This window comes from Bactrocera oleae, chromosome 6 (genome assembly GCF_042242935.1).
Source record: "Bactrocera oleae isolate idBacOlea1 chromosome 6, idBacOlea1, whole genome shotgun sequence".
In the NCBI taxonomy this organism is placed as follows: domain Eukaryota; kingdom Metazoa; phylum Arthropoda; class Insecta; order Diptera; family Tephritidae; genus Bactrocera; species Bactrocera oleae.
This window is the reverse complement of record NC_091540.1, coordinates 43135217-43150838: the sequence shown is the minus strand read 5'-3', so window position 1 is coordinate 43150838 and position 15622 is coordinate 43135217. Positions and strand designations below refer to the sequence as shown.

At 31.7% G+C, this 15622-nt stretch overlaps 3 protein-coding genes across 17 annotated transcripts in view; 1 reads left to right on the top strand and 2 right to left on the bottom strand.

Moving 5' to 3' along the window:
• Positions 1-6551, bottom strand: part of Abl (tyrosine-protein kinase Abl) — a 71427-nt gene extending 64876 nt beyond the window's left edge. For 3 of the 9 annotated variants that reach the window (XM_070111506.1, XM_070111507.1, XM_070111511.1), the window contains exon 1: positions 4941-6549. In XM_070111506.1, the coding sequence (XP_069967607.1) occupies positions 4941-5265 (325 nt within the window). In that variant the 5' untranslated portion in view covers positions 5266-6549. Of the gene's footprint in view, positions 1-4940 lie in introns of all 9 variants that reach the window. The other 6 variants (XM_070111509.1, XM_014240336.3, XM_036372477.2 and 3 more) reach the window with 5 other exon arrangements.
• Positions 6552-6805: 254 nt separating this feature from the next.
• mbf1 (multiprotein bridging factor 1) lies at positions 6806-9994 on the top strand. Of its 5 annotated transcripts, none has more exons than XM_014240772.3 (5): positions 6806-6953; positions 7082-7266; positions 8015-8175; positions 8238-8379; positions 8739-9994. In XM_014240772.3, exons 2-5 carry the CDS (start codon positions 7143-7145, stop codon positions 8741-8743), a joined length of 432 nt encoding a protein of 143 aa, XP_014096247.2. In that variant the 5' UTR covers positions 6806-6953; positions 7082-7142; the 3' UTR covers positions 8744-9994. The 5 variants fall into 5 exon arrangements, with proteins under 5 accessions (XP_014096247.2, XP_014096208.2, XP_014096240.2 ...); XM_014240733.3 differs by having other exon boundaries at positions 8730-9994; XM_014240749.3 differs by having other exon boundaries at positions 6807-6953; positions 8733-9994.
• Positions 9995-11197: 1203 nt separating this feature from the next.
• Baldspot (elongation of very long chain fatty acids protein baldspot) overlaps positions 11198-15622 on the bottom strand; it is a 43861-nt gene continuing 39436 nt past the window's right edge. For all 3 annotated transcript variants that reach the window (XM_014239181.3, XM_014239189.3, XM_014239197.3), the window contains exon 4: positions 11198-14344. In XM_014239181.3, coding sequence (XP_014094656.1) covers positions 13687-14344 — 658 coding nt within the window. In that variant the 3' untranslated portion in view covers positions 11198-13686. The remainder of the gene's footprint in view (positions 14345-15622) is intronic.

Genomic DNA, 15622 nt, shown 5'->3' with positions numbered 1-15622 from the left:
TTTGTAAATAATTTATAAATTTCAAATTAATTATTCGCTTCAGTTATGTAAAAGATGCAATATAGTAAAGACATATGTATTTTTAAATTTCCAACACCGAACATTTTTGAGTTATTTTAAAAAAGTCATGAGTCAATCTAGGTGAAATTCTCCGTCATTCAGTATTGTTGCTTAATTTTTGAAACATGGAAAAATAAAAATAAAAATTATATTCCACTTTTTCTTTTAAATTTTTGAAATTTTATAATTATAAAGATTTTTTTTATGAAAAAAATTTCGTTTTAATATTTTAATTTAATATTTTTATTGATTGAAAACGGTATATCATGAAAAGAAAATGGTTTCAATTGAAAATACTTAAGAATGTGGACTTATGCAGAAGCAAACTAAAACACTAACATACTTTTCTATGCATTGAGTGAATTTTTAAAAATTAAGATGATAAAATCACACAAACATATATAAGTACATTTCTACATGTGTATATATTGGAATGAAAAATTTAAACAAATATTATATTTTCTAAAATATCAGATCTACATATATGCCGCGCCTGCGGACGCCAAAACAAAAATTTTTATTTTGTTTTGTATTGTTTCGTGTCTTCGTATTAATTAAGCACAAGAAATTCACATAATTAGAAATTCTAATGACAAGCCCACTTCTGTTCGCTATGGTGATAACATGTAATAATGACTTGCGGGAGAAGGGATAACACGACAATTTGTGCCAAAACATAGAACTCAGACGGCCGGCAGTCATCAAAAGGTGATTATTGTAATTTTTAATTGTTACGCGGAATACATGAATCAGCATTGATGACGACACGAATGACAGGAAAGAGGAAATACAAGCACAACACGATAAAATGGAATAGCCAAGCACCCAATGACAACGACAAATAGATATTTACTTGCCTATAAGAAAAGTTAGTATTGACATATGTATGTATAAGTACATATGTTTACAAATGTCAAATTGATGTAGACATACAAATAGAGGTACATATGTATCTCCATGTATATATATGACATTTAAGAGAAATATTGTTTAATAAATATGCAAATTTGAAAACATATGAAAAGCAAAGACAATAGAATAAAATCGAGCTTTGGAAATAACAATATTTTTGATTTAACCACACTCTCCCATTGTGCGAAGTTACTTTAAAAAAGGAAATAAATAACAATAAAAACTGCAAAAACCTATGATATATGTACATATAAAACGTATTTAAGTTTATATTTTTATTTACGTAAGCCCTATAAGAAAATAATGTGAAAATAAAAAATTGGAAAAACTTCGAAAAATTACGGCTAAAAGCAACTATATTCAAATATATATATATACATGTTAATAAACTTCAAACAACTATCTCATATAATTATTTTTCAATCATACATTATATGGATGGTATTTTGTGTGTGGTAATTAATGAAATTCCTTTGTTTAATATATTCATTTAAAGGGAGTTCAAAAAATTCATGAGCTTTATCATCACCAGAGCTAAAATGAGTTTTCAGTTTAAAAGATTTTTCTATTTTTAAAACATAATTAACGTGAAGAAATTCAAATAATTTTTTGGGTCTCTTCGTTAAAGTTATTGTGTCATCTGATCAAATTTGTTCCGGACTGCGAAAAAACTACGTCGACGTCGAACACAAAGTTTAAAACAAACCCGTTGTTCCATTTTTTTCTATGATAAAAATCGCCAGACAAACTTTTCGTAAACAAATAGCTGTCAAACACAGTAATTGACATATGGATGTGAAACTTCACACGAACATAAAAATTTGTTGTACCAATCTAGGATCTATTGATTCGGTTTGGACTAGTCCGAATCGAATTTATTCAGATTGTGTATATTTTTATTAATATTATTAAAAAAATTCGCACTGGGTACTTATTTGCTACTTAACTTGATTGGAACAAGTATATAACATAAGTGAAATGAGGCTCCAATGCGATAAGCTGGTTAGCGGCTTAAAAAATGTAAAAAAAAAAAAAAAATATTCATACATGAACTACATAAATAAATGTATGTACATATATTTTGCGCTAACATAAGGGAAGCTCAATTTTTTGTATTAATATTTTTCACAGAATGTGTGTGGGAAACGATTTTTGAAATATATTATTTATTTGTCACAACAATTATTCGAATTTAACCACGTTAATAATAAATAAAATTTAAAGTACAATAAAAAAATGTGTTAAATTAATTAAATTAAACTAAACTGGTCGGAATGAAAAAAGTAATAAATAATAGAATACAAAAAGTTACGTTACATAATAAAATAAAACTGAATTAAAAAAAAGAAAAAACCAAGTGAATACAATACAGCATTCTCGCTGTTCTATACTTAAGGCACTTGATATGGAAATCACTTTCATACAAATATAATTCATGGCATTTTGCCTTGCAAAACATATGCGCGAATAAATCGAAACAAATTGTGCTCAAGGTCCACAGCGACACTTCAACCAAGTAATTGTCACGCAAATGCGGCACACAACAGATATGAGTGAAAGATATGCTATAAAAAAGAGGCAAGCCTCGAGGCCTTTATATATAAAAAAAAAAAGTGGAAATGGAAATTAAAATAATGAAGGCAGATGAAGCCACTTAACAAGTAAGATACATATGCATAGTATATACGGACTTGTATATTGAAGAAATTTTCAACTTTGATTCAAGTTCTACTGAGTTTCAAATGAAATGTGCGCAAGCCACAATAGGCGCATATAACATGGGTGTACTTATACAATTTTTAAATTATCATATGCTCCTCTATATAAGCAGCGAATTATTAATAAAATACACGAAAACACATAACTTTTTCAATTGCGGTAGGACATTGCTGTTGTTGTAGCGCTTGCTCATAGGATGTGCTTGTTATTCCTAATAAAAAAAAAGCCGGTTACAGATTTTCAAATACCATCATTAAATATGTATTATATATATAGAATAAATAGGAAAGTGTATATAAATATGCAGCTAGCTCCATTAATTGCAATTATATTTTTGAACTTTGTGAGGAATTCAAGCTCACTGAGCGTAGAAGGGTCTTCACAGCGCTTTAGTGGCCTCATTTGAAACCAATTTGTGCACGCTTGATGGGTTTTTACAATTATATGGGTAGCGTATGAACCAAATATGGTTCGACTCGATGCGATTGAATGCATTTATTTGTAACCCTATGGCGGTACGCTAAAGCACAACTATGCCGTGATGTCGTGCAGCCGTTGGCGATAAACGCCGGATAAGGCAATAAAAGGTCATTTTCGGGAAACGTGTCAATGAAATAAAATGCGTAAATGCGTAAAATGCCTTCCGGAGCTTGACTAATATCATCTCCGGCAGAGATATAATAATATAAAAGTGATGACTATACTCTAGGCAGCTTTATGTACACACATAAACTTATGTGTATAGTTATTTATTTAGTAAGTAGGTAGGGAATTTTACAGAAACACCATCCCCTGGGTATTTGTATGAAAAATGCAGCTTACTTTTATTGAAATTACTGTCGGCGATGATATACACGTACAAATGTCTGTGTGTTAGTATGCATTTAATTTCTTCGTTGCCATTTGCTTTCTTTTCCTGATCAATATAAAATGTGGCGACGTGTTTAGTTTGGAAATTTAAATGTAATTTTGTAAATACTACAACAGCAGCAAGCAAAGAGTACGAAACAACCCCACCCACATGATGAAGGGCAACAACAAAGGCGTATGAAGTGCAAAGAGCATATGCAGCGAAGAATGCGACCACAAGAGGGCGAGTGTGAAGTTGGAATATGTGGATGCAAAAATAATTTTAAATGTTTATATGTATATATTTAGGTATATACATACATATATAAGTGATATAAATATATAACCAGATGCTTGTTTATACATATAATATGTGCGTATGCTTATTTATGTATGTATGTTAGTCCATATAAATTTAAAAGTGTTAGCTTTATACCGTCCGTCCCTCAATTGACAATTGGTGAGTGGTTGTAATGTTTGCCACCAAAGCATGCTTCTTGTTTGAAGTTAATAATAAATTATACAATAAAACGAGTTATTTAAGACTATAACTCCAAAAGCAATGGAAGAAAAATCAGATTACAGTGACTAATTAAGATTTATATCAGCAGAAAAGTTGTGCAATATTTTTTTGTGTATATTTAAGAATGTAAAAAGTCGAAATAAATATTAAAATTATATTTATTTTACTATACTCTGATCAGGGGCCACGAAGTTTGTAACACCCAGAAGGTAATGTTGGAGTCTCTACAAATTATTGTATAATAAATTATCAGCGGGACGAGCTGAGTTAATTTAGCCATGTCCGTCTGTTTGTATCGATCTCAACCGAAATTCGTATTTTTTCTTATTTTCTAATTACTTATGTTAAAAATGTATTCAAATAATTGGATATACTTTTTATTAATATATTTAAATTATCTGAAAATATATTTACACAGCTGTATATGTACATACATATATTATGAAAATTGTTTGGGACATTTACATCATGTAATCTTTTGAAAAGCACCCACGCGCATTATAAATGTACATATGTATGCATGTACGTACTTATAGCAACCTTCAGTGGTAGCCAGCTAACCCGGCAAGAGGCATTCAAACAATGGTGGTGCAATTATGGCCGGCAAACATATCTAACAGCTGCTAGCAAAAAATCCACCCTATTTCATAATAAAACCTAGACACAATATGCCACCCGCATAAAAGCTGTGGAAAAAATACAGCATTTAGTTGGTTATCCATATAAAGAGGAGCGAAAGTCGCAAATATAAAATAGAAAGTAACATGAACACAGTAGACAATAAGAATTATAATAAAATGTAGCTAAACGCGTACGTTTGTACATTTATAACTTACAAGTACAATGCACCTTATGCCGGGCCGGCACGGAAACTCACCATTATGTTCTGTGAAAATGTTCATTCCGATGGCATTGCAACGGCTGTGATTGTCCTTAGATGTATGTCCAATGCTACTACCCGAAGCGGTAGTCGAACGATGTGAACTCCCACCCACAGATGCTGGTGTGGCTGACGATTTGATGCGGGAGCCACGCAAGGTGGAACCAGCAGCTAGTGCATTTACACTGCCAACACTAATGCCGTGAGACGACGACAAGCCGACTGGGCTACCACTACTTGGCACACCAATACAACTGGCCGTGCCGCCATGGCCACCGCCGCTGGAATGTGAACCGCGCTCCTTTCCCTGCTGTGCGCCCATATTGCCAACTTAGTAACTATATCGAGGAAAGATTATACGCTTTAAGCTTGACTTCGAGCTTTAGTGGTCAAACACTTTAGTTCAGTTTCAGATGAATGAAACGACGTAGCTCAAGGTTTTGCCCAATTAGGTGGGCGTGTGCACAAGACCCAATAATATTGGCTTCCGAACCCGAAATTCGTGACGATTCCGGCCAACCGCAGACGGAAGTGCGGCGCTTTTTCCAATTTCCTTTACACGTTTATAACTTCCGGCATTTATATAAAACGATTGTATATTTATTCTTTTATTTTATATACTTTTTTTGTTTTACATTATGTATACAAATTGCCCTTTAATATAAAGATTTCTTACACATTTTGATTATACACTCACTTTCCACTACTCTACGCTTTTTTCAATTCGCCTTTTCTACGTTACTTCGCACTTTGTAGTAGACATAAAATGCCTATAAAAGGGAAGTTGCAATTATTTTTCTTCTCTACTTTGTGGAACTCTCCATTTATCGGCAAATATTTATTTTATACCCTTTTTTAAAAAATAAACATTTCTGATTAGACAAGTTTACACCGATTTTTATGGGTATATTTATATTTTTCATTAGCCATTTAGATTATATACAAAAATTCTGTCGTTATCGGCGGCGACGCGTATAAGAAAAACACGCCCTACCTATATGCAAGTGCAACTTGTCTGCACCCAACCTCTTTATAACACCAGATTTATTGCTATGTAGCAAAATTTTGACTTTGAATTATAGAGGCCTTTCAAAGACTTTAAAACTTAAAGGTATTTTTTCACTACTATAATTTTCATGTAATATAAATTTTACTTCGCTGTAGGTTTTTGTATCTTTTATGTTTGCACAGGCCAACAAAATCATTTGTGTACAAAATTTTTTATATGGCAAACATTTGCTTATTGTTATGCACTTGCACTTCAATCTATGTGCGACTGCACTGCATGGGAACAATCCCGCACAATCCGAGAAAAACGCGCTTTAAGTAGCAAAAAAATTTGCCTTTAAAAGTTACTCACTTTTTTCAATTCCAATAGAATTTATAATATTTGATTGAGGTTTCAAAAAATCAAATATGCAGCGATTATAAAATTCGTCTGCATCAACTCGTCGTTCTTCGTCGTTTGAGACAATTTTCCAATTTCACTTTGTCCAATTGTTTCGTTTTACAGTGCATTCGAAGATACATCACAAATGTTATATACTTATCTCTCTCTCTTTCAAACGAATGTCAGCGAAACAAACCGCAAAAACTCACGGTTGATTTGGAAAGATTTAATAAAACAGATATTTTATATAGTTTACAAAAAAATTTACAAACAACCAACAAATATCAAAGTTGTATTAAAACACAACAGACAATTACAGACTACATTAATTTTTTTCATTAAAACCATACATTTCGAATTTTTTATTCCATTATACAAATAATGCAAAGATAATTTTATTCGGTTACTTTTCGATCAAATGTCACTCGACCACATGCACTTAATCGTACTTTGACCTGGCAATATCGAAACGAAAAATCACACTAAATAAACTGTCAAACGAAAACGTAGGTAAAGTTCGTCACAATTTATTCGGATTTTTCTGGAATCGAAAAATACTTTGCTAATAGAAAGTTTTGAACTAAATGTATATAAACAATTTGTTATTTTCTATTAAAAGTGTAAGTAGCATATAGTTAACCAAATTTTCTATATGCTGACTTTTTATCTTGCTGATTTTAATCAACATATGTAGAATATTTGGAAAGAAAAAATTCTAATAGATATTTCGACATATCTCAATTTATAGGAGCTTTAAGTTTGAAGAAAGCAATCGATTTTACTTAACGTTGTAATAGAAACAAAAGAAGATGTCTGATTGGGACACAGTTACTGTTCTGCGCAAGAAGGCGCCCAAGGGTAGTGCGGCTAAATCAGAAACAGTGGTTAATCATGCCAGACGACAAGGAGTACCCGTGGAAACAACACAAAAATGTGAGTTAATTCGTTATAATGACACGTCTTTAGTGAGTTTATGGCACAGTTTCCTAAATTAAATATTTATATAAACCGATTTGTGCGAAAAGCACAAGTTCTACGCAATTCTATAAATGAGAAGTCCGATATACATATGTATATTTAGAGGTGTATCTGACTATGTATATTAAAACATGTGTATGTTTATTGCAGTTGCCGAGTGGTTTTCCGGTGCTAAGTGTTATTGTTTTGATCTATCTCGCATAGCATGCTTCCAATTTCACAATACTTGCACTTTAACTTTGTCATTTTCATCATAGTATGCAATTACAAGTTAAAACGTCATCAGATAGTCGTGAAACAGCGCTCTCGCCTGCCACACTTTATCGCACTTATATTTCGTGTGTGGTAGACAAATCGAATTTTTACGTTATTTATATCATGTTTATTTTTATTCACGCTATTTTTGCTACCAAGTAAATTGATTTTTATGAATGATATGATGTACAAGGAAATTATTTCTTTCTTGTATATTTTATGAAAACGGCTTAAAAATAAACATTTCTCTAAAAATTGCGTGTGTTAATGTAAAAAGCTGTCGTTTCACCTGACAGGCCGATTTAAGTTGTAACAGTATAAAAATAGTCCTGAGAATTACTTCCGTTATGAAAGGCATAAGTCTTGGTAATAAATACCCTCTATTTAATTGATTTAAAATATATATTTGTTAGAATCACTTTCATGTTTACTTTTTTCTTTATATTAGATGGTGCGGGCACCAACAAACAACATATAACCACAAAAAACACTGCCAAACTGGATCGTGAGACTGAAGAGTTAAAACATGATAAAATTCCATTAGACGTTGGCAAATTGATAATGCAGGGTCGTCAGTCGAAAGGTCTTAGTCAGAAGGATTTGGCTACTGTGAGTACATATAACTTCGGAGTGGTCTCATGTAATTTTAATAAATATATCCCTTCATATAGAAAATTTGTGAAAAACAACAGGTCGTCACGGATTATGAAGCAGGCCGAGGCATTCCCAATAACTTAATTCTGGGCAAGATTGAACGTGTGATTGGCATAAAATTACGTGGAAAAGATCGCGGACAACCGCTACAGCCTCCCGGTAAGAAATGAGTTGACAATGCGGCTGCAAGTGGCAACGCTAGTAGTAACAAACCAAAACACAACATCCATTAAACGCATATCGCAACAGCAACCATTATAAAGGCTAATGCAAATGCAAATATGAATGCCACTAACGTTCTTGCCATAAACAACTGAAACGCTTACGCTGCAAACGCAAGTAAAGTTATCGGGAGGCTGAGAAGTTTTTTTTTACTTCCAAACGGAAGCAAAACTATTGTCAAGAAGCAGTTTTTCAATTTCATATAATCATACACATACATAAAAACACATGTTTATTTAATTTAATTTTTTGTTTTTAAATTCGAATCTAATATATTCTGCTTTCAGCAGCAACAGCATGAGCAACCCTATAACACCAATACAAACCAGAGTAGAGCAGAATAAATAACAAAATGGAAACTGTAAACATGAAATGTTCATAAAATTTATATGCAACTACACATAAATTTTGAGCTAATACAACTACATATTGAACAACACAAATTTTTAGCAAAATATCAAGTTTATGAAATGATAATGAATATTTATTAAAACAATATAAAGATTTTTACAAAAAACTGCAATCATGCTCAAAACTTAAATGTAGTTTATAAACTATGCTGGATATTACAACTCATCTACATACAAACATCCGTCGTTAATTATATGGTAGTATTTCTTACTATTACGTAGTAATGAAATTTAAAACTGACCTTGAATGATGTTATCAAAGAATTTTATTAATAAAATGATATTTAAGGTCTCGAAGTGATTTCTACGAAATTCGGAAAATATGGACGTGTTAAGATTTGTATTCAATATACATAAATATTGTAGTTTTTATTTTAGATGTATGCTTCATATAAATATATGTATACACAAAGTTCAAGCACCACAATTTTGCAATTTCCTTTCTGTTTAGTTGTCCACATGGTAGCAGAACCATAATTTTTTATACTGTTAGGTATTCACTGCCGCCACAAGCTGTTTTTTCTTAGTAGTGGACTGTGGAGTATTAACATAGAATAGCTATACTCTATGCCAATTTCCAACATTCACGAAAGTGCGAAGGCAATTCTGATATTATAAAACTCCACTGGACTGACAAGTTTACGATCGCAATTATCGTACACGTAGTTATAAAACGCGTCCAGAAAACTAGCAATTAGTCCTATTAGCTTAACATTTTTTAAAAAATCTTCTAATACCATGAAGTGATATGTTTTTACATATCGATGGTTCTAACTGTTACGACCTTCCCAATTATACTTTTTTGCAATCTACTCCACTGCAGTAAGGTTATGTGGCTCCTAATAATCGAATATCTAGATTTTCACCCACTTAACATTACAAATATGTGCAACATGTAATAATCGGTGCGCTACACAGATATAGATTACAACAATAACCAAAAATATTAAACTTAATTCTTCCTTATGTAAGTATACCAAACGATGGTCAATATAAAAAATTAATTGATTAAATATATTGTATATGAATGTAGTAATTTGTATACCCGTAAAAATATACCTACGCGATGAGCAATAATTGTATAATAGATGTTTTATGGTTTAAATCCAAATCCAAGAAATAAAGTAAAATTGAATGAGAAATGTCGTTGTTGTTGTTAATAAATATTGAAATGGTGATTACATGCTAACGGTACTTGGGAATGCTTAAGAATTGTATTACTGAAACTTACTTTTTTGACACATGAGATCGGTGCATGTTTTTTTAAAGAAAATATGCACACTTTTAGGCGCTTGCTTCTCGAGAGCGTTTGCTATGAGCGTACACAGCTTTTTGTTGGGAAGCGGCTAATCGAAAATCTGTAGGATTTTTATGATTTTACTGTATTCAAAAATTAATTACAAAGGCGCGATTGCGGCAGCATCCACGACAAATTGTTTTTTCCGTTTCCGTGACCACACCTGTCGGGTCTACGTAGCCGCAGCCGGATTTTTATCCGGCCAAGGACTGTCAACTCGGCATGATTCTACCGCTACAACAAGATAAATTGTTTTGGGTAACCGAAAGACCGATTTGTAATCGTCAACAGTATTTTTTTCAAAATTTTTAGGAACACATATTTTATTCTTATGCTTTAATTACGACAAAATTTTTATAACTGTTTAACAGTGTTATTATGTTTTCAATAAAAATTAATTCCGATTTTGGGATTAAAAATTGAAAATTTAACTTTTGATCCAAGATGTTGGAATTGAATATTAAATTTTCGATTTTAAACTGCCCTTTTAAAATTTTAATTGAAATTTCTTTTGTTTTTCATTGTAAGTTTGGTTTTAAATCGTTTTCAATCCGGTATTTGGGATTAAATATTTTTTAAATTTCTTTTTTGGGAATCAAAATTTAAGCACAATTTTTTATAGGATTTCGAAATTACAAAAAAAAATATATATAGTGTTAACTCAATTATTTTTTTATTGCAATATGTATTTGCAACCCTGCTGTTTACTTACAGTTAAAATAAACGACTATTATAATTTTTGTTGTTGGTTTATTTCTTACATAAATCCGTGTTACATTACCATTTGTTAAATAATTTTATTTATTTATTTATTCAATGTTTACTTTATATATATTATATTTGTTTCTTCGCTTGTAAAAATAAGAAATAAAAATATTTGCGCTTTTTCACATTTTCTTTCTTTTTGCTTTGTCTGCTCTATAGCATTTAAACAGCTTACTAAAAAGGTAAGTATGTATGTATGTAGAGATTTCATTTACGTTTCATTTTGTATATTATATTTTGTTTTTGCCGATTTTTCTTTGTATGTGGTTTTATCGGTTGGTTCTTTATTTATTTATTTTGTATTTTAGTTATGCTTTTAACGTAAACACACAAAATAAAACTTAAAAAATGTTTATATATAAACATGGTGATTAAACAAATATTGTAACCCACCCTCAAAAATAATAGTTTAGTTCATAATTTGATAAAAAAAAATAATAATAGTCAATATTACAGGTAGCCATATGTTTAAACAAACAATAGCATAGTAAAAATATAAATAACTGTCTTTATTAGTGCCGCTTTAAGCGTTGTATAGTTCAAAATTTGGAAAATTTCGATTTTTTTAGTTATATTTCTAAAAATTGTTTTTTAATGCTTTAGTGTGCCAATGTACGCAAGTTTAAAAAGTAAATAATATTTTAAATTCTAATAAGCAATTTTCTTTTTAATTTGTCAGCAAATTTTTACGAATTATAATTTAAAATTACTTTTTTTCAATGAATATTGTTAAGGTTTTGATATTTACTTAATTACTGTATTAATTAATAACATAGCGTTTTGTAATTTTTTTGTTTTGTGCTTTTTGTATTCATTTGGCAACACCTTTTTTGTTTTCGTTTTATTTTATATTAATAAATTGAACTGTGTGCATGCATTTACTTTACTGCTTTTTTTCTAATTCGTGGTATGCTCCATGCTGAGCACGTTAAATTTGAAATTAAATTTTAATTTTGAAATAAAAAAATTAAATTTTAATTTCTTGAATTTTTAATTGAAAGTAATAAAATTTCAATTTTTAAATAAAAAAAAATATTTATTCATTTTTTAAATAAATTAACGAAACACCAATACAATGTGATGTAATTTGAGCTTGTATATCAATATTATTTGTATTTTATTACTTATAATATTGCAAATTTGTATTTATAAATCGTTTTCGAATGTTTTGAAAATTGCAAATTTAAACTTTGTGCGAAATGTTTGTAGTTCAATTTTGGTTTTTGTGTTAGAAGTTGCGACAGTCATTTGCCAAGTAAGAATTAGAAATGCACATTTACAGTTTGTTAATGTCTAAATAAACAAAATTAAATATATTAAATGAATTAATAAATATTTTTTATTTTCTTAGTAAAACACAACTATTTAAGCGAACTCAGCGAGTATGTGTCTGTGGGAGCTTCTGCACTGCTTCTACGCTAAAGTTTAAACCACCAAGCATTGAAGTAAATATGTTATCTTCCTAAAATAGGCACAATATCACGAAAATCAACTGTTATAACAATTGTCATGCATATTACTCCGTTTATAGCTTGTTTTTAGGCGCGTCGCTAAGTTTTAGTTTATATTTGAAGTTAAAAACAGCAGTAACGTGTTTCCAAAAACTTCTCAACTTCAGCAATGCCACAAAAAATTGACTTTAATTCCAGAAATGCGATATATGTTTCGTTATTTTATGTGTTAAAAAACCGCTACAGGTTTTTATTGCTGTGCTTCTGAGCCAATGACAATTTGGAACAAAAACTTTAATTTTTAGTGCCTCAGCGCTTGTCTTTTAACGTTAGCTTTCCTTTTTAATTATTACGCTAATTAATAACTAAACAAAATGCACTTATAAAGAGCAAAAGAGAGAGAAAGAGAGAGAGGGAGAAAGAGCTAATATACATATACACATAATCATTTTCGCTGTGTTTTTAAAAAGTAAATAGCAAATATTTTTCTTTTTTTGCGTATCAACAAACATCATTGATTAAATGGTTAATTGAAACTTGCAGGCAATAAATATTTTTTAGGACTTTAGTGTGTTTGTTTTAATTTTTTTGTTTTTGCTGCAAACAAACACATAACTACATAGTATATACTTTTAAACGCACGAACTGTTGTTGTAAGTAATTGTTTTTATGCAAAACTTGCTGCTTAACATTTGTTTAAGTTGATTTTAATGTGTGCAACACATGCATGTATATAATATACAAAATACCTAATGTAACTCGAGAAAAATTGATGGGTACACATATGGCTCATCACAAATATTAGTTTAACTGAGAGACCAAGTGAAGTTTACAATTTCAGTTTTTCAAAAATATCTTCTTTTGTTTTTTCTTTTTTCCTTGTATACACACACATATACACGTATTACAAATAGGATTAAAAATATTCAAAATTCATTCATTATAAATTTGTTCTTTTTCTTTATCAATTTAATCATTTTTTTTTTTGTTTTACAATTTAATGAATACAGGCTTGTTTTGTTGAAATTTCGCTGCATCACACACTCGCACCCCTTCCTGTTTACCGCTTAGTAGTTTCTTTCGCTGCAACTACATATGCACGTATGTATGTATGTATATACGTGCCTTGACCCGAACTTTCATCAAAGAAAACTAAAACGCACACACTACTGACTACTGACTTTTGACTTATCCATTGCTCTCGAATTCAAAAATACATTTCAAACGCTTACATTCACCATTCGGCACCCGCTAAAACGCCCCACCAAAAACAAGAAAAATACAACATAACCTCTGCCAACACCGCTGACGCCGCCACCGTTTACTGCACCTTCGATTTGTGCAGAAACGCAGCAGCACCGTTAGCGGCGCTACCGTTCAGAGCACCGTTGCTGCTGTCGGACAGTAGCGACGACTTCGACATGTCACTGCTGGGCGATGACAGTTTGGCGGTGTTTTGCGCGGCCAAAGATGCTGCCATGCGGCGAGACTTCTTGCCGGCCGGCGACAAGTATGTCTTGTAGAAGAAGCGCGCAAAGAGCACGAAGTAGCTGAAGTACATCGCAATCGATAGGTTGATGTTATTCTGTGAGATGTTGCACGATTGACGTCCGTGCGTCTTGAGGAAGCCATTGGCCCACACATTGATCGCACAGCCGACAATCATTTGCGTTAATTGCAGCGACGTGATGATCATGGCAATGAAGCGTGGTGGATTGAAGCGCGCCGCCTTTAGCGCGTAGTACGAGTACATCACCGAGTGTACACAGTAGTTCATGACGATGAACCAACGCGCCGAGGAGGTGTACTCGGTGTACGAGAACCAGGAGTAGATGAGCACAGTGATGTGGTGGTACCAGTGCAGGAAAATGAGTGGCTGCTTTCGCAATACAATGAATATTGTATCGCCAAGTTCGGGCAGTTTGGAGAGCACAAACAACCAAGTCCAGAAACCGCAAACGCGATCTTGTTCGATGTAACTGTGAATGAAATGGAAAAAAATTTAATTTAATTTGTAATTATGGTTATAAAAATTTACTAATTAATAAATATAATTGTAGATTAGAAAAACAGAGCGATAGAGTGCAAAAAAATGAATAAAATTTAACTTCTGCTGCACGTTCACAGGTGCATTTTTTATATAATATAACAGGATATAAAAAAATATGTTTCTATATGTTGTTCGGTCAGTTTATATGGCAGCTATATGCTGTAGTGGTCCGATCTGTATAATACTTTGGGAGAATGAAGCTTTACTTTGGACAATAAGCTATGCCAAATTTGGTTAAGGTATCTCGTCAAATCAAGAAGGTATCGATACAAGAACTTGAGTTGGATCGGTCAGTTTGTATGGCAGATAAGTGCTTAAGTAATCCGATATTGGCGATTCCGAGAAAGTTGCAGCCTCTTGGAGAGAAAATGAAATTTGTAAGACTTCAGATCGATATGTCAAAAACAGAGGGATTATTTCGTGTATATACAAGCATTCAGATGGACATGGCCAAACCGACTTAACTCATCATGCTGATCATATATTTATACATTATATGGCTCTGATGTTTTCTTCTGGATGTTACAAATTTCGTGGCAACTTAATATACCCTCTTCAGGGCATACAAATTAAAGCAAACAAACATTATGTTATTTGGTTTACAAGTATATCTTTTCGTAAAACTTGTGAACTGATTATAATAATCGCCTTTTATACAGTCCGTTTTTGTATCGTAAAAAGCAACCCTTAACCGCTCCAGAAGATCAAATAGGCTCTAAGTATTGGAAAATAATATAATATATTTTATGGTATATTTGTTGAGAACAATTATAAAGTTAGTAAACATTTTCGAAAAATCTCTGAGTTATAGAACATTACCTCCGCCCTTCTTCATAGAGGTTACGCTGAGTATAAGCTTATAAATCTTTAACAGGAAAAAGCAGTAGAATTTCTTAGAACTTGGCGAATCACAGGGCCAAATCGTATGTACTTTTGTTTAAGGCAGTAAAAACAATATAAGAAATACATTAACGAAATATCTAAGATCAAAGCAAGTGAAAATTAGCTAATGTGTACTAATTGTATGTACATATTATAGCTGACAAAAATAAAAAGTAAATAACACGAACAGTCCCGAGTGGATGAATAACCAATGCAGTAAGCAGAAACCATTAACTCATTGATATGTGAATAAACTTATGTTGTTGCATATGTGAGTTCAGCACAGATAGGTCATCAAACCAAAACAAGCGAGTGAGGTGTCGAT